General features: G+C 38.4%; 2 protein-coding genes and 1 long non-coding RNA gene across 6 annotated transcripts; 1 reads left to right on the top strand and 2 right to left on the bottom strand.

Annotated features, from left to right (window-relative positions):
• The first annotated feature begins 2,932 nt into the window (after positions 1–2,932).
• On the top strand, positions 2,933–6,112 carry LOC146488926 (insulin-like peptide IlO1_i1). Its single transcript, XM_085112704.1, has 3 exons — positions 2,933–3,182; positions 5,255–5,469; positions 5,724–6,112. Exons 2-3 carry the CDS (start codon positions 5,256–5,258, stop codon positions 5,876–5,878), a joined length of 369 nt encoding a protein of 122 aa, XP_084968830.1. The 5' UTR covers positions 2,933–3,182; position 5,255; the 3' UTR covers positions 5,879–6,112.
• An 868-nt stretch (positions 6,113–6,980) lies between these two features.
• On the bottom strand, positions 6,981–7,302 carry LOC146488925 (uncharacterized). The gene is made up of 2 exons (XR_014865661.1): positions 7,213–7,302; positions 6,981–7,173 (listed from the first exon to the last, which is right to left on the bottom strand). It is a non-coding gene; the product is annotated as an uncharacterized LOC146488925 (long non-coding RNA).
• A 1,149-nt stretch (positions 7,303–8,451) lies between these two features.
• Positions 8,452–19,740, bottom strand: LOC146488924 (insulin-like peptide IlO1_i1). Of its 4 annotated transcripts, none has more exons than XM_085114747.1 (4): positions 11,463–11,745; positions 11,316–11,344; positions 10,287–10,501; positions 8,452–9,415 (listed from the first exon to the last, which is right to left on the bottom strand). In XM_085114747.1, the coding sequence occupies exons 3-4, from the start codon at positions 10,498–10,500 to the stop codon at positions 9,270–9,272; spliced, it is 360 nt and encodes a 119-aa protein (XP_084970873.1). In that variant the 5' UTR covers position 10,501; positions 11,316–11,344; positions 11,463–11,745; the 3' UTR covers positions 8,452–9,269. The 4 variants fall into 4 exon arrangements, with proteins under 4 accessions (XP_084970873.1, XP_084970857.1, XP_084970865.1 ...); XM_085114731.1 differs by lacking the exon at positions 11,463–11,745 and adding an exon at positions 19,616–19,740 and having other exon boundaries at positions 8,453–9,415; XM_085114739.1 differs by lacking the exon at positions 11,463–11,745 and adding an exon at positions 15,886–16,166 and having other exon boundaries at positions 8,453–9,415.
• Positions 19,741–23,791: the final 4,051 nt, after the last annotated feature.

The following is a 23,791-nucleotide window of genomic DNA, read 5'->3' as shown; positions in this document are numbered from 1 at the left end:
ACAACTGAACATGATCACTGTATGTTGCAATAGACCCTTCTCCAAAATGGCGGCCGAAAATTCAAATAAGTTAAAATTAAAAACGTATACCAGCACTAGAAAGAGCACTTTTACTTTGGTAACCCTGCAAAGTTTCAGCATATCAGGTGTAATATCAGCTGAGAAAATGTAAGTTGAAAAATGAAAAATTTACAGACGTTTGGATGACTGTATACCCCCAGTCAGATACAAACGTCTGTAAGTTTGTCAAATTTCATCTTCCATTCCCTAAGCTGATATAACACCTAATATGCTGAAACTTTGCAAGGTCACTAAAGTAAAGGTGCTCTTCCCAGTGCTGGTATTAGTTTTTCATTCAGTTCAATTATAATTCATTCAAATCTGTTGCCGCCATTTTGGAGAAGGGACTATTGTATTCAAATGTTATCTCCTTAACTTGAACGCAACAGAAATTAAACTTATAAATAAGGCGTTACCTTAAGTTTGCTCAAAATATTTCGTCTTAGGTTTCGTGATCAGTATTCCTGTATTTTCCTGGAATTTTGAATGAAATTACAGCAACGTATAAAAACCCTTCTTCCTTCGAAAAGAGTTCCTTCAGCGCGCTGGTTTCACTCAATTATTACTGTAAAAAATATTCTGAGCCATTGCATTGTCTTATAATCATATCATTACGAATTCAAGAGAAGGTGATGATTCCAAAGGTAGCGTTTAATATTTCCGTTATTTCAAAAACATCAGAGGCCTCTGTCATTATTATAATACTAACAGTTTCAATTACCAATATACATTGTTTGTGAAGTTTGGTTTCTTTCCAACTCGCATAAATACCCTCAGACCAATACGGAGCTTAAAGCCGGCGACACACCTGGCGATTTTATACGCCGATCGGCGAAAATCACCAGGTGTGCCCGGAGCAGCGATTGTGATTTTCGCCGGTCGCTGCGATCGGCGAATAAAATCGCGATATCTGGCATGTCAGATATCGGCGATTAAATTCGCCGGCATTCGCCAAGTGTGCCCGTTCCCTCGATTTTCTACGCTCGTCGCTGCGAATCGCCAATAAAGTCAACTAATCAGGTTGGGCGATTTTATTACATGACTTTTCAAAACGCTCCTCGATAGAGCCCGGGAACCACGTCGTCGCGATCGGCAAAAAAAATCACCAGGTGTGTCCGCATCAATCGGTAGGCTGGCGTTCAAATTCGCCGCGATCGGCGTATAAAATCGCTCGGTGTGCCGCCGGCTTTAGCAACAACGACGGCAACGGCAGCGAAAATGTCACTATTAAAATGAATTCGCTTTTCTTCAAACGTTATCAAGATTATTCCAACTCGCTTTAAATGTCAAATGTAGGTGAAATTTCCTGGAGTTGAATTCTTGGAGACCGCACCCAAGTTTAGAAAGACAAAGAAAAATTCGTCGCATGTGTTTACGTCCTCCATTAAACGTTCCATCAAGACATTTCACGTCCTAGTCGTACAGTGACAGCAAAGAAACGTACCAAAAAGCATAATGCACGTGCATAGTTGTTGTTTTGGTTCTTAAGCATATTTCTTTTCCACCTTCTCGTTGCCGTCGCCTTCGTCGTTGCCAAAGCTCCCTAAAACGACGCACATGCAAACACGCCAATTATACCTCTGATATTTATAAACAATTTTCCACGATTTCCTGTACGCGCGTTAAGCGGTTTGGCTAGTGGTCAGGGGGGTAGGAACATCACAAAAATATGTGATATTTTTTATATAAACATATATTGTGCTTTCATTCATGTTTAAGTTTGGTTTCCTTGCAATACCACTGTTGTACCCCATCATGACCCAAAGGAAATGACATGACCACGGGACCAAGTTTATCCTACATTTGACGCTCGCTGTTTTCAGTTTCTCAATAAAATTTAGTAGTTTTGCGTTAGCATCAAAGGCCAGAATTAATTTGCAGTATTTTCATCTATGCACGGTCAAACCTCCTTATTACGGACACCAAGGGGATAGGAATAAGTGTCTGTATTATAAAAGTGTCCGTTTTATAGAAGTAGGCTTTATATCTCGGGATTTTGGTCTCTCAGCGACCAAGTGAACTGTCCGTAATAGAGAGGCCGAGGGCCGAGGTGTCCTTAAGGAGAGGTTCCACTGTACTCATTTTTTATGGAAAACAACGTGAATTTCACGTTTGCCGTTTGCTGTAAGCGCGATTCTCTCCCTAAAATCTAAAAAAAAATTGGCAACTAAAATGACACCAAGCCGAAGAAAACAGATGAATATGATTGATGTTGTTTAATGCTCGCATTGAATTCTCAGTTTCCGTGTTCTGCCCAGTATCTTCGTCTTAATTTACTTTTAAGTTCCTGTTAAAAATAACAAAACCTCGCATATAAAGCGTACTTATATTTTCTGTTTGCTTCCAGAAAAACCGAAATTTGTTTTCAATCAAACATTAAAATAAAAGAATTTATACCACACCTTCCCGATTCATTGAGTTATGTTATTAACATTAAATTGCTTTGTTCATCTTAATAATCAGATAAAATTGAGCATAACGCTTTTCACCATTCTCCTGTTGTTTTAATTTTAGCTCTGTAGGGGTTAGTAATGAGCGCTTTACAGTAAAATGCATCTCGACCATGCAAGTTTATGCTATTTCAATGTTTGGCAAATATTTTGGCGTCCTTCCGCGAACAAATTCAGCTGATTTCCCTTTCAGCTGGTCGACTGAAATAAAAAAAAATTACCATAAGGTTTCAAAAAGTTGTCATAACTTTGTGAAAACGGATTAAAAACTTAATCAGGTGGTCGCAAGGCAAATGCCACATATCATAAACTATCTGCGTTGATACGGCCCGAAACTTCCACCCAGAAAAAAATCATCATTTTGCACCTGCATTTGTAGATTTTATATCACTTGAAATTAAGAGTCATAAAGGCTCAATTGGGGAGCTTTTTATTTCCTGTTAATTACTAATACTATTTCCTTTTAGCCTTTAATTTGCGATCCCGAGAAAACTTTCCGTTTTACTACATTATTAATTTTAATTTGTGTTTCTTGAGTTAATATATACACTGTCAAAAGCAGATTTTTGCGACACTGACAGTTCAGCCGTAAATCAAGAGCAGCGAGGTAATTTTCAAGCTGTAGCATTTTGTTAGAAAGGAAGGCTTTTGGAAATTACTAACTATTCAGAGGTAAGTTAAAACTCTTTAAGATTCTAGGCGCTGAAGTGGGAAATCGCAATAATTTTAAAATCTTCAATAAGAAAGAAACAGAACGAAGGAAAATATTATATTGCTCAGCAGCTTTCATTTAAGTGTTCACACCTCAGTTAAACCACGATAGGAAAATTCTGCTGTAAAGCTTTCACTGGAATGGTTTTACTCTTAAAAAACTTAATTCACCAACAGATTGGGAAGATAAAATCATTTTCATTCTTGTACAGCATCAATAGTATCCAACGACGCCTTCACACTATAGGATATTCATGTCTCATCCTTCGGCTTAAAAGGCACAACCGCCGTCGTGCATAGCACAGTAAACTGCACCACTGGAAAGTACAGTGCAATAGCATTCACTTGCCAAGTGAATAGTCGTTACATTTTAAGGTCTTATCCTCAGAATCAAAAGTTAGAACCACCTTGCGCCGCATAATAAACAGCACAACAGGAAAGTATTGCTCAGTAGCTTTCATTTGAATGGTAACACTTTAGGATTTCATCCAAAAACTAAGAAGTCAAAAGTACTCTGAACAGCATAAGTGACCAGCGGTCAGTTGTCAAAGTCCCAAAAATTACTCCCTTGATTACTGTAATTTTGACCTCTATTAAGCGGTCACCCTTTACTAAGTCCCAACGAGCTGTTTGTACTGTCTTGACCTATTTTAAACGGTCACTTCATAAAAGGAAACCACTCAAACGATAGTGACGAATAGTCTGCGAGGTAATTGAATTTCTAACGACTTGCAATACTGACTGTAGGACCATGGCTTTATGTTTTATTAGTCCTTTTTATTCTATTCTCTTCTTTGTCATACCATTTTATCGTTGCAGTTTCTTCACCGAGTAAGTTATTTTGTTAACGTTTTTTGGGCATAAATCGTACATTAAGGTACCAAATGTAAAATGAAATGGAGTTTTTTTGTTTGATGTGTATTCTGCACAATTTGTATTAAGCGATCACTTAGCAATTCTCCGAGGTTGACCGCTTAATACAGGTGCAACTATATATTAAAAAACAGCACAACAGGAAAGTAGAGAACTTGAAGTTTTCTGATCCATAACTATAACTTAGGTCCTGTCCACACTGATCGTTTGAAAATGCACACATTTGGATGAGTTGTAGACTTGCGACTACACTGAAACGATCAACTGGAAGGCTGATCGTTTTCGCTATAAACGCATACATTCGAAACGCCGGCTGCAGAGTGAAGAAAAACGCTAACGCCAGAACGCCTCAAACATCGCGGGTGCGTCCATTTGTCGCATGCGCACATTACTGTTGTAACGTTGCCTTGAAGCGTATCAGCGTGTTCAAGCGTTTTAGTGTCAACGGGGCGAAATACCAGCGAAAACGATTGGTGGACACGAAGCTTTTGATGCACTTTACGGTGAGGCGAAAACGGGACGTTTTCAAAGCACATCAGTGTGGACACAGCCTTGATAAAACCCAATTGCCAGCAATCTGTCTGAGTTGAATCGATTAAATTAAGGGAGCAGACTGTGTGAATACCGTGATACAAGAGCCATGAATAGCAGCCTCTATCTGTATGAATTCCTTGATTCAACCCTTTCCCAACTAGGTTTATTTTTAGAAATGCTTTCCCCGCGAAAAGGTATGACGTATGCCAATTTAATTGTCATTGCTCCTCTTTGATTGGTTATTTGAACTGTGGCCGTTCCAAAGGTCCGCTAGGACCCGTAAAAAATGAATTCACTCATAAAAGGGTTGACTCCAAGATTTAGCCTGAGAGATAGAGGCTCTGGGTCTTGAGCTCCTGCGTGATTATTTTGCGTGATGCCGCGTGATGGTTTTGTGTGGTGCTGCGTGATAATTTCGCAAACTTGCATTGACCGTTATTATCTTTCCAAGATTTTGAACAACCCCAAAATGCTTAGCGCGCTTCTAATCTTTCAGTACAAAAGAAACAAGGGGATTAACGTATTTAAGGAAATTGAAAGATGGAGACAAAAACAGTCTGCTGTCAATCAGTAGTGCGCACTCTTGCGTGTTGGCCTACTAACTCGTGGTGTGGTGTATCTTTCAGGATGAAAGTGAAGGCTGGATTCACCGCGTTTCTCCTTCTGTTGTTGACGGACCTGCCTCTGATTCTGGGCCGAAAATGTGGAGGAGAGATGTGTAAAGTGAATGAAAACTCGGCTATTCCAGTGGATCTTCCACGACTCTGCGGCGATAATATCATGAAAGTTTACACGAAGATTTGTGACGGTTCGTTGTGGGCAAAGCGCAGGCGTAGAAGAGGTGGGCATGACATGGGGTGGCTAGATTTTATGAATTTCTTTGTTTGCATTAAAAAGTCGAGATGAACATTCTGGGTGATGCTGCGATAAAGTGAAAATAAGTAGACACAGAATTTTTCTAATTTATTCTGAAGCTGAGAGCGGATCTCGTCCAAGTAGTTACCACTCCACTTATCATTTTGCATTTATGTGACGGCGAACTACTCCTGTTTACGCTGCCTTGTATAAATATCTCTCCTCTTTTCTCCACCGTAGATGTTTCAAATGCTGATCTATTCGTTCAAACGAAGCATGAAGCCCAAGATTTCCTGTCATCTATAAGAAGAAAGAGGGGCACAGAATATACTGATGTTGTTGAAGAATGCTGCGTAGAAACTTGCAGAACTGAAGAACTTCACGAATACTGTTAAAAGCTGGAAAGATACACAACTATTTGACTTAAGTTTTATTATGATATGATTTATTAAATTGACCGATTAACTATTGATCGTTGTTGTAAATTTTCTGAGTCCATGCGATTTGAATTAAGGCCAGTTGAGAAAGCCGCGTTTCAACTGCATATGATTCTTCCCATCTTTTGTCAGTGTTGACTATCATGGTTAGGTATTCCTTCTATTTATCGTCTGATAGGACAAGTATGTATGTTGGAAGGCATCCTAGTCTAAAATGTTTAAACAGTGTATAATTCGGGAACGCTTCAGATAAACGCCTTTGGAAGAAAGTAGCCAATGTAATTAATCACCATAATTGTCCTTCCATTACTTCAACCAAAAGCACAAGCGGCCAAACCTCCTTCCCCACTCCTCCTGCGCGCGCACATACTGCACACACATACACACACTCGAATATTGATCCTGCCTCCCGAACTCCATCAGCGGTAAACTTTATTTCCAGGGAGTGATCTGTACCACAGTACATTTTCCAAACTACAAATGATATTATAATGCGCTTTATGTAATAATTAAAAAAAATATGTTACAAGTATTACTACTCTGCTTGGATAAGTCCGTTGAAGGACACGCCCAGCCATTTCCTCGATCGGAGTTCCTTTAAGCATAACTCGCTGATCTCTTCACGGACTTAAACAAACACTGTCATGGCAATTTTGTTGTTTTTTGGTCAAAACTGCTAACATATTTGACAAAGAACCTGTTTTATAACAAGAAATTGCTCTCTAAAATACACAGGAAGATCTTGAAAAAATTGGCCAATTTTTTCAAGTTGCAATCCACTTCCATCCTAGCCATCCGCAGCCAAACATAATTAATAGTAGTTTCTGTGCACCAGTAGGGTTATTGTTAACAAAACTCTACTATTATTTTAAAGATTCCATTGAAACAAATACGTTTTTAAGCTCTTCGTAGTGACACTAAAAATAGGTACCCGAAGAAGAAATGAGCGTGTTCTTGATCTTTTACCGTGCAGAGGGTCCTGGATTGGAGAACAGTTAAACGGGGAACAGAAGTTTGTCTGATTGAGCTTTGGACAATATACCGTAATACGCGACACCAATCATGACTTGAATAACCTTTATTATATTATTTACTTCTATTATAATTTTTGTTATTTACATCTCATTACATCAGATTTTTTTTTTACTCGATCAGTGTACTTTTCACTTTACCACAGAATCTGGCAAAATTAAATTTAGGACTTCTTTGATAAACATAAAAGGAGGTCAAAAGGTGTGACTCTGAAGTGCAGACTATAGTTTGGTCAGATTTAGTGCTGATTTGAACGTAACCTGCGATCAGGCTGGCGTTCTTTTTCTCCGGGGGAGCGCGAAAATGTAGAAGCGCTAGAGTCGGCGGTCGGGAGAAGGTAGACTGCCGACTCTCCCGCTGCCACAATTTCGCGCTCCCCAGGAAAAAAGAAAGCCTGAACGCAGGTTAATTTGAACGGCCTTGACGCAACCAATAATAAGGAGTTAGTACAGAAATAGCAGAGCTGTTTTCAATTGACCGCCGTAAAACAAAAGCCAACTAATTACCCTGGCCAATCGCAACAAATGTAGACAACGCAATGAACCAATCAGTCTCTGGTTTCTCAAAGAGCGGATCAATCCTTATCCAGCGAATAAAATGTACTCCAACCAACACATTTTATCCGCTGGATAGCGACTTATCCGCTGGATAAATTTACCCGCTCTTTGAACAATTGGGGCCTGAACTAGAGGAATGCGCGCGTCACCGAAAACGTGGATCGGATTCTCACGCGTGTACGACTTCCTTCATCCGGCTCTCCCCAGACTTTCCCTTCCAAGATCGCGTGGGTTCGTATAAAAGGTACGGACTGTTTTGAAGTCTAACTCATAAATTAAATAGTCCGATTATAATTGATGTGTTAGTCTGTACAACCTTCTGCTTGGCTGCTGAAGATCTTTGTCACAGAATAACATAGTATAATTAACTGCGATTATAATCCATCAAATATTTTTGTTCACGCGCGATTGGTCTAAACGCCTCACGTGACCGAATATACCCCAGCTAAAACTGGGGAATATCCGATCATATTCTCATAGTGATATCCCCCAATTTCAAAAACTTCAAGGCGCGTCTTGATTACAGTTAAAATTAATGTCAAGATGGGGGAACGGTTTGCTTTTGTGACAGAAGGAGAGATAAACCTGCTGGTCGATAAAGCAGTATCAGAAAACAACATACGCTCTAAACGTTTTTGACGGTAAACTGCTCTTAAACGAAATGTTCAAATACTCAAGCTCGTTGCTACATGTTGCGAAAAACAATTGAAGGATAATAACCACAATAGCCTCCATTTGGCTCCAAAAATATGCTCAGATATTTGTTCTTGGACATTATCTGCTCCTCGAAGCTAACAGTTTTCCTAGAGCTTCGCTCTCGGAAAACTGTTCGCTTCTCGAAACAGATAATGTCCGCGGACAAATATCTGGGCATATTTTCGCGCCAAATGGAGGCTATTGCTTATATAACATTGTAATAGTAATTGAATTACATTAAAATCAAATTGTAGATATTTCCTAAAAGTAATAGCTCCCGCACGTTTCCGTATAGTTCCTTCGCCAAACAAATCACACAAAATATTCAGAGTTCATGTAACGCTCCATTAGATTGCAAATTCACTCTGCTCGGGTTTGTGATTTGCCAACCGTTTTGCGTGGTTTATATTGAGACCTTAAGAACCACAACAGCAACGGCAACAAAAACGTCGCTTAAAAATGTGAGTTTGTGTTAATAACCTTTATCACGATTATTCCAATTCGTTCAACTTGTGTAATGTAGAAGGTTACAGCCAAACTACCTTGGAACAGTAAGGAACGGCATCCAAGGTTAAAACGAAAATGGAAAATTCACCGTTGTGTGCCCCCGTTCTCCATAAAAAAAAAATTGGATTTGGTCATTTCACATTGTTGTTTTGTAAAAGACGATTAAAACCCAAAAAGTTTCAAAAACATGGGCAGAGCGATTGTTTTACTCATTAAATTCTGTTTTTTTGTGATGTTCTCGTTGATTTCACTGTCGTAGATCGTAAGGTCCCAAAAATCTTGAATTAAACCATAGAAACGCGTGATCTGTTACGAAATCATAATTTTCGATCTTATTTATAAAACAACTAGTACCAATAAAGAAAAAACACTGACACTTCTGGGGGGGGGGGGTGGGGGGTTATTGAAAGAGGAAAGGTAAAGGAAAGTGTATGGTCTGAGACAGGAAACATGCACGCATGCGCGGGCTAAAGACCGCTGACTAGTCATACAAAATATAAACAACAAAGTAGCATACAAGGTCAGCTTCTAAAAACCCGGATGGCTTTTACTTAAATTCACATGCAGTATTCCCTTATTTCCTCCATTCGGCACATTTCTCCACAGCATTCCTCCACAATATTGGTACGTGAGCCTCTTTTTCTTCTTGAAAGGAAATCCTGGGCTTCGTTTTTGCTTTGAACCAACTGGTCGGCGCTTAAACCTAACAAGGAAATATCAAAATTACTGCAAGGCTCCATTTAGAAAGGATCAACATTTTTGTCCAAGCTCCAAGTGAGAAAAGGGCTTTGGAGTTTGCAGCCTCGCTCCTATGGGGCTATTTACTAAGGAAAACCCTGGGAAGAGGTTGCAGACTCTGGTATCCACGACGAAATGCTCGGAGCTCCAGGGCTTCAAAGTATCCCCTATCTCCCCCCTACACCCCTATCGGAACCTTAAAAAGGTGTGGAAAGGGATAAACAGCTACCTTATTTACCGTAAAGTTTCCAAACTTTAGTAAAGACCCTTGCTATTGTCGGATTGAGAAGCTTTTAATGATCGTTACCAAAGTCGAGTCACTGTGTTAGCTATCGTTACTCCCAGGGAGCATAGGGAGGGGGGAGGTGGTGGTGAGTGAGGCTTTGGCAGATTGTGCTTCTAAAACAGGCATATGATGATGCTTCTATATAGTACTGCTCTTAGTTTTGACAAGTTTTGCCAAAAATTATGCTCATGTTCACAAACCATGCCTCCAGTTTCCAAAGTTGTGCTTTCGAAATGACAACATCTCTGTCAGTATATAATTAGCAAAAAATAAGTCAAAAGTAAATGGTAATATTGTTATCACGTTTCTCAAATATGGCAATCACAATAGCTACCCTCTTCTCTGCAAGACTGGCAGTTGGTGACTGCGCAAGGATCCAATAGCCTCGGTAAAACCATTCAGTTAACAGATATACGGACAAACCATAGATTGCAATAGTAATATAAAGCACAAAAAGCAAGAATAACAGTGCTATCAACTTAAATGCTTAAAAACGTGCATGGTCATTAATCTCGAGATTATTAGGAAGCATCACATTTTATCGTTGTACCTCTTCTGCGTCTGCGTTTGGTCACTACTGAGTTCGCCGCGCAAATCGAATTGTAATATGTCAGGATCATGCTGCCACAAAGCTTGAAGTCTACCGGCCGTGAAGACGATTCGTGTACCTTACACACAGCATCACCGCATGTCCTGCTTAACGTGAGTGGCAGATCCACCAGCAACATTAGAACCAAAACCATGAATCCAACCTTCGCGTTCATCCTAAAGGACAGATCAAATCTACAATTTAAAACTTAATCGGTTTTGGGTAACCTGAGATTTTAAGAATCACACTTTTCAGGAACGCCTGGCAGGAGGCAGACGTAAGTTCGAGAGCGCGGGCTCAATTGAGCCCTAGAAAGGGAGAGAGAGATGGTAATCAAGCGCACACGTAAAGCGAGGGAAGCGCGCGGAAAATGAGAGGGGCATCGTTTACCTCTCCCTCGCCTCGCGCGCGCGTGCGATTCTCCTTTTCCCTTTTCATTTTCATTTCTTGCCACGAACGGTAACCTAAAGTAGTTTAGTTGTGTTTCAAATCCCTGCACAGTTCATGCGCCGAACCTAAAAAATTCCAAAAAGCCAAACTTCATTGAAATGTTTGCGTTTTCAAACGCAAACGCACAATATAATATATATATAATTGAAACTTTTTTATACATGGGCTGAAATACGCCCCTCTACGCTTTGCGTCGGCCGGGCGTCTATTCAATCTTTTGTACAAGACGGTGCCGGAGAGACTATGTTTTTGGAATATAATACATTCGGTAATGTATTTTAGTCTGAAGACAACTTTAGCAAAGTCGATAGGGAAAAGAAAAAAGAAAGAGATGTATATACTTTAGATAGGTAGATATAGAGGGTACAATCGGAAGGAAAAACAATGATTTTAGTAACAAAGCCGTGAGGATTAGTGACGTGATAAAACTTACATCGTCTGAATAAGTCGACTTTGTGCGTTTGAAAAGGTTACTGTATGGATGACAAGGGAATATACAAATATTAATTACAGTAAAAAAGGAAAGTCACAAAGACATACCTTTATACTAGAGAATTCCTTTAGAAAACCTGGAAACAAATACGAGACAATTGCAAGATTAAGTCCTAATGAAGGAATTCCTCGGTAAAGCCTTCCTTTTAAAGGTAATACTCATTACAAAAGGTTGAAAGCTAATCAAAAAATCACCTTAATGGCAAAACAATGTGGTGGTTATCTTACGCAGACAATGCTCATAAAAGCTGAAAGCAAAACTGCTCTCCAATGCTTTCTTCTACGCTAATTACACTTTTTTTTTCAATTTCACTACTTTATTTTATTTGCCAGGGCGACGGTTGCTTCCATTCTGAAACAAAGAAATTTCCACAAGTGTTGTTTCAGTACAGCCTAAATGAATCTTAAAACAAATTGTCAGCTTTTAATCTAAGTATGTGGCCAAACCCTGGTTGAATATAAGTGTGCGGTTGAATAATTTTCTGGGAGGCGATATTATATTTTGAATGAACCGGAACATGTGGTTTTCATGTTGGAATGCAACAAATATATTCCAACCGGGTTGAGACAAAACGCCTGCAGGCCTGAGAAGAAGAATGTCTTTAAAGAACTAAAATTGCAGTCGGTGTGATTGTTTAACCACTAGTAAACTAAAATTAAACTAAGAAGAAGTGTTTGGGTGCTTCAAGAATGAGACTTTCGTCTTTGTTCTGAAGAACTTGAGTTCCATTCATGGTAAGGCGGTATTCGATTTAATATCTCCCTCCCCTCCCCTCTTGCGATATCCCATAATCTGAGGTATCAATGTTTTCCCTGGAAGTACGCACGTTCTGCGATGAGCACGAGCCGCTCGCTGCGTTTCTGATATTTTAACATTAACACAGCTTGGCTTCTTCAAAGATAGCTTGGCTTTCTGAGCGTAATTTACAAGCAAATAGTTTTAAAAGCAATAAAAGAAAAAATCGTAGGTAATTATGGGCAGGGATTAAGGAAATTAACTTTCGCGTGGTTGTCAGGTTTTGAACCACCTGCTGTGTGACGTCATGGGTCCACAAATTCGTAGTATTATCATGATTATATCATGTAATATCTCAAGGAATGCGTGATTTTTTGCCTTCTCTTTCTTTGTATTGTTTGCATTGAACAACATTTAAGATTTTTTTTTTGGTAAGATAATTGTTTTTCTTCTTTGCACAAAGGTTATTTTATATTATCACATGTGATACTATTCCATAGAAATATATGCAAATTATACAAACTGTTACACTTGCAGACACCCAAAACACATACGCTATTACAAAAAACTTTAAAGAAAGAAAAAGGTGTCAAGCCTGACACAACAGGAGAAGAATTAATCCTATCGAATTGAAAACGCAAAATATTCAGTTCTGTTTCACCTTGAACAATCCTTGGCTTTCCCAAGTCCATTTTAATGTTTACATGAACCTTGTATCTCAAGGAGATCTAGAACCATTTACCCTGGTCGGAGGGTTTATGTAATTAGAAATACCACAAAACATGTGTTCAATATTAAGGTTTCCAACTGGCATAAGATTTTTCTTATTAAAACATCCTCACACGGCGTTTTTTCTATAATAGAATTGAATGTGCGTTATTTGGGAGTAGTAAGAATGTAAATTGTACTGAAAGTTCCTAATATTTGTACTGAGCCGTTTTAATCATTTATTTATGAACATGTTTCAGTTTGCTTTTGGAGCGGTATAAAAAATGTAAGATACAAAGGTTCGGTGTTTATGTAAAATTTTAAGCGTTTTTTAAGTTTGGTTTGATTTTGCATCGCACTTAATTAGAAATTATATTGTAATAATTCATAGTCGTAAAGTTTTAATACAGATATACAAAAAACAACGTCTTGCTCCTGACAAAAGCGAAATCAAAAGCAACCAGCTTCCCAGAACAAAAATCAATGAACATTAATCCAGTTCTTTACAAGTGAAAACGATGATGCTAAAGTAACATTTTATGATAAAGAAAAATTAAATTAATGAAGTCGACAGAGAAGACTGACATCTTTATTGAACGTTTTTACTAGACGATAAATTACTTGGAATCAGGACTTTTGAGTTTGTGTCTCGGTTCAGTTTTGGCCTGGAGTGAGTGACCTCTAAAGTTCACGAAAGCCGTCGGGAAGTTGCTTTACTCCTATGTGTTGCTTGTTTTCAATATTTTGCGGAAGGAACGTTTGGGTTTTTATGTTATGCAATTTTTCATTTTCGCTAATTGTCCAGTGTGCATAATTTTATTCACTTCAAAGATAACAGATATATTTTCAGTATTTCACCTCCCACAAGGAGATCAAAATTGCTACTTTATCACTTTATCATCAAATTATGGAGGACGAATTTTGTATAGAGGTGTTATTTCATAGATTTATACTTTACGGGCGTCTCGTTTTAATCATTTGTAATGATAAAATAATTTGCGTGATGTGTTCTTGCGTGCTCGTGCGATACGTGATACGGGAACCAAGATGCTGATCAGACACGTTGGTGGTCACCAGACTTATAGACAAAACATCTCACGCCCCCTTCTTGAAATGCTGATAACTTCCTTCACCAGTCAAGCCACAGTTCCCTCGATCTCATTCGATGTAACAAGGTCAAACCACCACGTTTTACTAATCCTATTTTGTGCTCGGAAATATAATTACTGTCTTTTTTAACAACCATTTTCAGATATGGTCACTGATTAAAACCCATGTTCAGTTTACTGTCCATCGAAAGAGTGAATGAAGGAGACGCTGATCGACTCCCTGATTTGGCCAAGCTTAAAAAAAATCCATTCAGTGTTAATCAGTAGATGTCTTTTAACTCTCTCACGTTTAACAGAGCGTGGTTTCATTGAGTGCATGTGTATGTGTGGGGAGGGGGGGGGGGGTATTGGTTCGTACTTCTCAGAGTTGGGCGCGGTCGTAGGTCAAATTGGTGGCACCTTTTACACCAAAATTGTCATATCTCAGTCCCTATTTTAGGCTTACAGTCGATAAATTAATTTTTTTCTGAGGCAAAAAACGAAAATGACATCTTCCTTCTGTAAAACAAAGTTAGAAAATTAAGTAAAAGTTATCTTCTTATCAGGTCCCAGGCCCTCCGCGGCCCTCCTTATTGCGTTTCTGAGGCCGTGCTTTAAAGGGGAGGAGAGGGGACAGAAGGGGACTAATGTAGTCACCCGGGGAGAGGACTCAGGGCTAGTGCATCTTGATACGGTTCAAGTAAAAACTACTTGTGGTGGAGGGTTCGTCTGAACCTGCATTTCTTTGATATTCTTCTTAAAGTTTAAGCAGCAACATCTGTCACTGAGCAGTTGACGTACCATAATACGTTAACAGGAGCATATAAACAGGGAACAAAAATGTCATAATCTGCGTTGGATTAATTTTGTTGAATTGATACATATGGCAGCGGAGACAAGCTAGACAATGTAAATTCTGAAGGATTTCATAAAATGGTCTTTAACACGAGGAGAAATAGTATACGCCTCAAACCCTGGTCATTTACTTCATATATCCTATCCATATCCACTAAACTAACGAGGGCTAGCTGTTGAAATGGCTATTTTTAACTTATGTCAAAGAGTTAACAATGACAACAAATGAAAGCTAGCTGTTTAAATCAGTGCTTAGGCCTAAATAGTGTACTGATCAGTGATAAACCACCAAAAGGGGTGTTCCCTGCCTAAATGGAGCTCTATTCTCTCGGTTCCCTGCCTAGCGAATGGGATTCTGTTCTCGTCCACATCAGGGCTATCATGATTAAGAATACTACATTGTGTAAACACCATAAGGTGTCCAGCCTTGTTTTGGAGTATCCATTCTAAGAACAACCATAATGGAAACGGGATTCAAACGTGGGAGTCGAGAGTTCACGCCATTGCACATGCGCCGATAATGAGTGCCCTTATTTTACTCCATGCATAGATACAATAAACAGCAATTTCGATGAGTAATTAGAATATCCTCACAGACGTTTTTCGCGAATTTCTAATAATGTGAAGATCAAGTTGAAGTTTCGATAAATTCAATTTTTCAAGTAGTCGCGAAATCAAACACAAACTGATTTTGTTCGTCAACAGCGACAATTAATTTGGATGTCCATGCAGTTAAATTTCGTTGGAAATAGTCCTGTAATGTAACTCGCTTCTTTTCTAAGAATAACTAAACACCGTCAATTTTTTAAACTAAATTTTCAATTGCCAAAAACTGAAGAACAACCAAGAAAAATGTTCATCAATTGCTCTTATTTGAATAATAGACAAAACAATTACACTCTTTCTTATTTGAATACAAGAATTAAGATTTTCATCGACAAGCTTAAAACTAACACCTTGTACAGCCTAATAAACAATAATACAGGAAGGTACTGCCCAGTAGCTTTCATTTGAATGGTCGCATTTGAGGATATCGTTCTGCGACTCAAAAGTTAGAATCATAATTGGAAATCAGGTATTATACTGAATATTCGACCAGACTAAGTTTCAACATAAGCTTTGTGCGCAATCGATGCCTTAAAAAGTAATGCATTTAAATGCAATGTATCCTTTCAAGACTAGAATTAAAGATATGATAGTTTTAAAATGTAAATGCTTAAATTCATTTTACCTTTGCCAAAACTGGTCCTCTTGCTTTCCTGTTCAGCTAAGATATCCTGACAAAACAGGAAATAAATCCGACGTTGTGCAAAAAAATAATCTTACTGAGTTCACCGTAAGTCGTTTTCGCCAGCTGTTGGCTAAAATAGTCTAATTGAAGTCTCCGGGTTGGCTCTGAACAAAAAAACTTGTCTTCGCTTCTTTAAAGGTGTTTGTGTTTGAGGGCCGTATAACACGGTTGCGCCTTTTATCCTACGACTGCAAGTGACCCAGTACAAAATTAAGCGGAGCTTTTACAATACATTACAATAGCGACGACGTTAAATGAATTGGCTTTGAAGCACATAAACACCTAATTTTGTCTAGCACTGAAACACAAAATTTAATTAAGGGTGTTTTGAAAATGTGGGTAAAGTTATATTCATTGAAATAAGACCCTGTTATGTCTAGGACGCAAGCCGGCGGTCAAAATTATTTTCCCCTAAAACTGATATCAACTGGTTCAACTAAATGTCGTAAATTCGCCGAATAGCCTTAAATAAGTCTAGTCGATCTTGATTAAATTAAAACTGCACTTTTAATTTAAATTAACAAAAATCATAGACAATGAGTTAAAATCGTCCCACTGTGTTCATGATCAAAGAATGTTTGGATCGCGGGGGCGAAATTACAGGGGTTTGTACCTAACCATATCCCATTTCCAAAGATGCCAATTAAGTCGACGAGTAAATTACAATCTGGTTTTCTTTACATCTGGCGCTGGGATTCTAGCTGTTTAATCGGCTCGCTGTGATTAAGGATATAGACCAAAAAAATTAGATTTCATGTAGGTGCCAAAGCAACCACTGGCTATAGCAAGTTGAGATGATTGAAGAAGTTGTTTTCAATCTTAAGAAGGTGGCCAACTGGACCTCCCAATCAAACACTCTAACCACAACAAAATGTGAAATTTCGGATCAGTGATCTATGTAGTTAGGATTGTGCGCGCCTTGCTGCTTGGGTTGATGATCGTTTAGTTTCGAAAACCAGCTAAAAGTATTAGAAAACCTCGGGGGGTGTTAAGGGACGGGAAAAACATGTTTGGCTTTCAAATACCTAAAATTACTTTCAGCTTTTCGCGATCTCGCTAATCACTTGACAATAATATGACAGACAACCCTAAAATTAAAAATCTCCATTTCAGCTTTCAAAATGCACAATATCCTAAACGAGTTTTACAGAAGACAAAAATAAAAAAATAAAGAAAAATTTACGGATATGAAAGGTGATAGAAGCTTATACTTGCCAGTTTAGTACATCCGGCTTGCTATGGGACCGTTTGACGGAAGCAGTGCGCTGTTTTCTTTAATAGTTGGGATTCAAATTTTAAATTGTTCTAGTTTAGTTGCCTTCGAGAAACATATTATTCGCTAATTGTGTTTTCAGTGCAACAAGCAATCCTCTATAATGAGTGTCCGCTTTGCGGAAGATGTCGGCCGGTGTTCATTTGTTCAGTTACTTGTTTAATAAAATGTTTCTCTTGTCATGAACTATTACCGGCTGTCATGCGAAACTAAATTATAGGGCGAATGGAGATCTTAAGTGTAATTCCGAAAATTCTTAAATGTTTACATTCAGTTTGCTTCAACGATTTAAGTCATTAATGGCCATTGAGAAAAATAGAGATGAACAGGTACCACCGTTTTGTATCAGGTCATTTCACGTCAGCTATGCCTCGATCCAGTCCAGATTCTTCTTTTAAGGTTTCAAAGGATTTTAACGTTTTCAGTCAGAAAGCAACTGACCTAAATCATGAGCTCAGCTTTTTGTTAACGGGGGGCCTTTTGAAGGATAGCGACATGATCCTGAATACTGATGGTACAGTACATGTTCTAGAAAAAATAGAATGAAACCCCTTGCCCTGTAATTTCCTGGTATTGCTCTTCACAGCTGATGATTTTTCACATGACCCCTCTATACAAACAACTCTGAACTCGATTAGTAGCACGCGTAATATGACATTTGCCATACACTTTTTTTTCTGAAGATCTTCTTCATCAGTAAAAACAATTTGATTTATTTCTCCTTCGATTTTGATGTCCCTGTGTGATTTATATTCAAGAATCCAGCTGAGATATGAAAACCGCTTCCTTCCTGCGGACTTCCCCTCAAATCGAATGAAATATAATTGTTTCTTCAATTTAAGCAGATTAGACTCAGCTGTTTCTTGACGACAAAAACCTTGGATCTTTAGTCCACCGGCATACAAATTATAAATTATCATAAAAGCGATAGGTATAAAGTGGATGTGGGATGCGTGAATTAATCACTTGATAGCTGAATAAATTCACAGACACTTTGGCAACACATGTTGTCAATTGGAAACGCTTGCCATATTCAACGCATCCATCAATATAATAATCTACGGCCTCAAACTTTTTTCATGATGACTGTCACATTTCACGAAGTAAAGTTTGACACAAGCAACATCTTTTCATCAAATGTGTCTGTTTGTGGAAAGAGACGCCAAACTGTTAACCTCAATATTAAGGCTGGTATTCCATTCAGCTCAATTTTTCATGCAACCGCTTTAATTGAACCCTAAGTACTCGTTGACAGACATAAGTAAACGATGATATCTCGGCTGCAATTGAGGAAACCAAAGTCGAATTCTAGAAGGAAAATGCTTCTTTCTTGAGAATTTTTGAGTGTAAATCTTTCGTCGTCTGAAAAGGTTTCATTATTTTGGTATACACCTATACTCCAACCAAAAGTATCCATATAACATTTTATTAGATCTACATGCCAACGAAGATCATTACGCTAATTAAATCTGCAATATGTCAGAAAGGTGATTTTGGCATTATTGTTCATGAGATGTAAAACTAGTCAGGCCAGAAATGTCCCGATAAAAATCTTGCATTCCTTCCGCGAAAATTCTGAGGCGAGTTCGCGCTTTTTCGGAGCAAAACGTCGCTTTTCTCTGCGGTAAGGCAGACTTGGTTCTCAACAGGAGTTTACAGTAATCAAACTAGTTTTACGTGAAGAAAGTTTAAAATTAAAGGTTCATCACTTTCGTGATAAGTTTTCAACTTAACAGGGAAGCTGGTGTGTGGTTCTGAAGGAACGAAAGAGGGTGTGTTAGATATACTAAGAGCACTTCTTTGCCCAGTGTCGTGAAGAATAATCTTTGTTTCTACATCAATGGAACACGGTGCGGGCCCTGCAAAACAGCCAAGCAATGACGATGTGCAGAACTAGAATTTAATTGAAAGTCGCCTTAGACCTTTTAGTTCTAGCCCTGTAGAACATTTTGACGAGAACAAAAGTTCACATATGGCAAGGGCGGTAATGGGCTCTTACATGTGGCGAAAACACCTTACAAATGTTAAGGCAGAAGTGTCACATTAAATTAATGCAATAAAGTTTAACAGTAGCGCACACATTTTACGTGTGTGAAACCGAAGTTTCTATTTGGACTGCTAAGCACTTCGGAATTGCGAGATAGGTATGTTCAAAAAAATTCCAGCATTGATTTTAATCATAATCTTCACAAAACCAAATTTTACATGGATGCAAAAACGAAGCCATTACTGAACGACGCAGTCGTTTTGCGGAGAAAGGAATTTAGCAAGAATTGGTGCGTTTTTTAGTCATATCATTATGTGCAGTTTAAAACACAATTCTACTGCAATCAGACACATTGTCAGAACGCCTGTACCTTCGAAAAAAAATAGAAACGAGGAGAAAGTAATACTTACCTTGGAGTTTTTCGATGAAAGCCGAGGTTGAGTTGTTTCCTTTATAGCAATCAAAAACTGTGCTGTTAAAATGGTGCGATTTGTTTTTCTTGGGCTCTGCGAAAAGCGGAATGTGGTCAGCACTTGAATCTGAAAAAGCGATCACTGTTACACTACCTTTTATTTCAGCAAAGCTTGATTCTCATTGGCTAGTGCCCGTTATCGTTACACGCTGTGAAAGCTGACATGAATGATGATTGCGTCAATAAACTCACTAAACGTCTTCTCAAAACAATGTTAACCGGCTTCATTTCGGAATGACAAGTCTTTAATATGTGGTATTACCTGTTGATGTGAATGCAAAAACAACACGACCTGGGTGAAAGATTATTAGATTAAGGCCTTTATATCGCTTTGTTTTAACCGGCGATTATATTTTTATCGTCCTGCATGAGGAGGTTTATGGCCGCACGCCACAGATGCGAAAAACAAACATTTTTCTCTCTTAAAACACCTGAAGTGTTTTAACTGATGAAACTCTGGCGTTTCGCCATGGAATTACTTAATAATAATAATAATAATAATAATAATAATAATAATAATAATAATAATAATAATAATAATAATAATAACAATAATAATTAAAAATAAACAAATTGCTGTTTACAAGTTAAAAGTAGAAAAAAGAACTATTAAAACCTATTTACAATTCATTTCGATTAAAAAAGAGACTACTTCCAAGCACAATTTTTTTTAAAGAGAAAACAAAAACAAATGTCATAAAGTTACGATTTGTCCTGCAACTTGCCTCGCAATTTCCTGAATTTCCGGCGTTTGGCCTTTGTACTGGGCACAAGTTACACGAAGTGCGTAGAAACTAAATTTAGAAATTAGAAATTAGGAACTAAATTAGAAGTGCGTAGAACCTAAATTAGAAAATTTTCAACATCCTGGTGGCTTTAATCCAACGTGGACTTACGCAAGTCTGTATTTATGTTACAAACTAGGTGCGTTCGTAACCCTCATTCCACTATCTCCCGCAGACAAGTGTAGTGTAACATTCCCTGAAATGAACTTGTTTCGTAATGTTTTTGTTGCAGTCACCATTGCACGAAAGAGAACCGACTTCTACTTTTCGCAACGGTTGCGGCAACAAAGAACATTGCGAGATAGGGCATGTTACACTGAGCAACGATTCATGAAACTTGCGTCGCAACAAAAATTGCGAGGCACTCCGTTGCAAGAAAAACTGCCTTTACTGTGCCAGTATGCAAAATTAACTAATGTACACCATCACATTTATTTTGCATGAAAGGAGTCTTTGCAAAATTGCCCTCATGAACAGTGTATAAACTTTGTAATTCCAGGGTCAACAACATGACGTAGATATTATATCAAATGAAGGCCATTCCTGCCAAATGCTATTCTTACATTCATCTGATTTCATTTCTCAAGAGCAAGGAATTGAATTTCGTGGTAAATTAGATCTACGATTTTTTTACTTTTTAATATGACTAATATGTGTTCATTTGTTATTTAAAGACAGAGCCGATAAGTTCGTATTTCTAAAGGACGATCCGGGTCCTCCGAAAGTGCCACCCACCACAGCTGTATACTGTTTTAATGAAATGAAAGGTTTCATAAAGTCTTCCGTCACACAGTGGAGAAATGTAGACCTTCTATTAATATTACCAAAAACTAAATTAGAAATTCATCTGAATAGCCTGGTGGCTTCAATCCAACGTTGACTTACGCAAGTCTGTATTCATCTTACAAATTAGGTGCGTTCGTAACCCCCATTCCGCTATCTCCCGCAGACAAGTATTTTTATTGGCACTGTGTTCTAGGATTTGACCCCCAAAAAGCGATGCGTTAACTAATTAAAGCATTTGTTCCTAGAGATGAACCTTGGCCCATTTATTTGACGTAGTTCTAACTGCTAAATCCGTGAATTAACATAACGGGTGACAATTCAAACGAAACTTCATTTTCTAAGCTGTACTTTCCTGTGGTGCTGTTTATCATGCTGTACAAGGTGGTTATAACTTTTGAATCCGTTGATAAAATCATAAGTTGTGGCTATTCAAATGAACTGTATTGATCCCTGTGGTATTGTTTGCCGTACAAGGTGGTTCTAACTTTATTTGAAACTGTAGACGAAGCTCTAAGGTGTGCTTAGTAATTAAGGGAGACAATTTCCATGGTGAAATAATCAATTGCGTATTACACGAATGTTCGAATAACGAAGAAATATAGTATAGAAGCAAATGAGTTATACCTTCCTGTTGTGCTGTTTATTATACTGCAAAAAGTGGCCCTAACGTTTGAGTCTGCCGACGAAATCCTAAATTGTGACCAATGGAAGCTACTGAGCAGAACTTTTCTGTGGTGATGTTTACTTTGCTGTACAAGGTGACTCTATAACTTTTGAGTCTGTGGATAAAATCCTAAAGTGTGACCATTCAAATGAAAGCTACTGAGCAGTACTTTCCTGTGGTGCTGTTTACTATGCTTTACAAGATGGTTCTAACCGTTGAGTCTGTCAGGCAATCGGCCCCAAAGTGTAGCCATTTAAACGATTTGAAGCTAGTCGTCAGTACTTTCATGTCAGTAATAGTGTTTTGTCTCCTCAGAACCTTGTAGAATGAAATTCGGGATCCTTTTTCCTGTTTCAAATGGTAGGGAGTCCATCGGAGTCATAGGGTTAATTGCAACATGCCAAACTAGAAGTCTAAGATGGGATTACAAGAGGATATGCTGGAAGACGAACGTTAAGGCGATAGATCACCCACAAGAGAGCTCATCACCGGCCCTGTGTCTGATATCTTTTTAAACGGCTGAAACCGGCGGAATTTCTAATAATGTTAAGGGTACGTGCGGTACAACTTCCTTTGTTGTGTTCATCCTCTCTTGTTGTATAATATCATTCATTTTTTTGTGTCTACACATCACCAGTACAGAAACCGTTTGATATTAATCTTAGTTTGTACAGGTGTGACTCCTGTGTTCAACGGACACTTTCAAACATTTTTCTGGTTGGCGTTGCCGATTCTGAACTACTGTTGGAAGAGAAAAAAAAATCCTTTTTTCCTCAATTCTACTGCAATAAATTAAAGTAATCCACACGTCGATTCCTTAAAATCACCCCAAAATTCACAAAACACCCCACAACATAGATTTACGGGATGAACATAGAGTTTTTGGATCGCTTGAAACGTGAACGAGATATTTCCATTAAAGCTATGTAAAGTGCGGTAAAATGGCGTTTACGTTAAGTCCCCCCTTAATAAGAATGACCATATTCACTATTGAAATGGTAATATAAATGACTATTTCAGCCAAATCTTAGATGTCTCCGGCGCCGGCTTCACGCTTCACACAGGAACTCAAGTTATTATACTAAAATCTTAATTTCGTTACCCTTCTATATTCTCCGAGGTTAAAAAATGCATCACTTTGGGGCATGGCTTTCCCGTATAGCCTACCGTGTGAAATACACCCCCACCCTCCCACCCGGGGACAGGAAAAATCCCTTGTACTTACCCAAGGAAATGCCTGGCAAGATTTAACCTCACTACTCATCTAGTCATGTCCTATGTAGCTATGTCAGTGCAAAGCAATTATATATAGCCTTTAGGCTTTGTTTTCATCGTTAGAGAAAAAAAAATTCAAAAATTATTTCATGAAATAAAACAGTGCTCAGTGTTAGTGCTGAAAGAACTCTCGGAGCCTATCAGCTAAGAACCAGGAGTTCATTACCTCGGGGAATGTACTCTCGTCTCATGAAATAAAGTCGTTTTCTAACGTTACTTTAACGTAATTGTTAGTGTATGAGTTATAGGGCTGATGAGGGTGTAGCTTAGCTTAACTGCTGTTAGGTAAAGCGGCAAAACATCAAACGTACCGTCGCAAATACAAAATCCGGGGGATGTTTCAAAGGTTGACCTTTACTCGCTGCCAATTGAACTGCGGAAGTAGTGGTCAATTTATCAGCGTCTCAGTTAATTTAATGATACGAATAATCCGATAACATGATGAGGTATTTAAGCCGCTAGTGGGTTTCTAGTTAAAGAACTCTCCGATTTTCCAGTTGAACTTTATTCTGTGAGAGAAACAATTTTTAAAACTCTGAAACTGAAGAGATGATTAACTACTGAGTGTTTGTTTTCCCTGTGAATTATACTGATTATGCGGCCA

This window comes from Pavona decussata, unplaced genomic scaffold, assembly GCF_977016875.1.
Source record: "Pavona decussata unplaced genomic scaffold, jaPavDecu1.1 SCAFFOLD_8, whole genome shotgun sequence".
Classification (NCBI taxonomy): Eukaryota; Metazoa; Cnidaria; class Anthozoa; order Scleractinia; family Agariciidae; genus Pavona; species Pavona decussata.
The sequence above is the reverse complement of the archived record's forward strand: the minus strand, read 5'-3'. Positions and strand labels throughout refer to the sequence as shown.

Coding starts and splice junctions, on each gene's coding strand:
- LOC146488926 (XM_085112704.1), top strand. CDS start 5,256: ATGAAAGTGAAGGCTGGATTCACCGCGTTTCTCCTTCTGTTGTTGACG. Junction 5,470..5,723: donor AAAGCGCAGGCGTAGAAGAG/GTGGGCATGACA, acceptor TCTCCACCGTAG/ATGTTTCAAATGCTGATCTA.
- LOC146488924 (XM_085114731.1), bottom strand. CDS start 10,500: ATGAACGCGAAGGTTGGATTCATGGTTTTGGTTCTAATGTTGCTGGTG. Junction 9,416..10,286: donor CAAACGCAGACGCAGAAGAG/GTACAACGATAA, acceptor TTTCCTTGTTAG/GTTTAAGCGCCGACCAGTTG.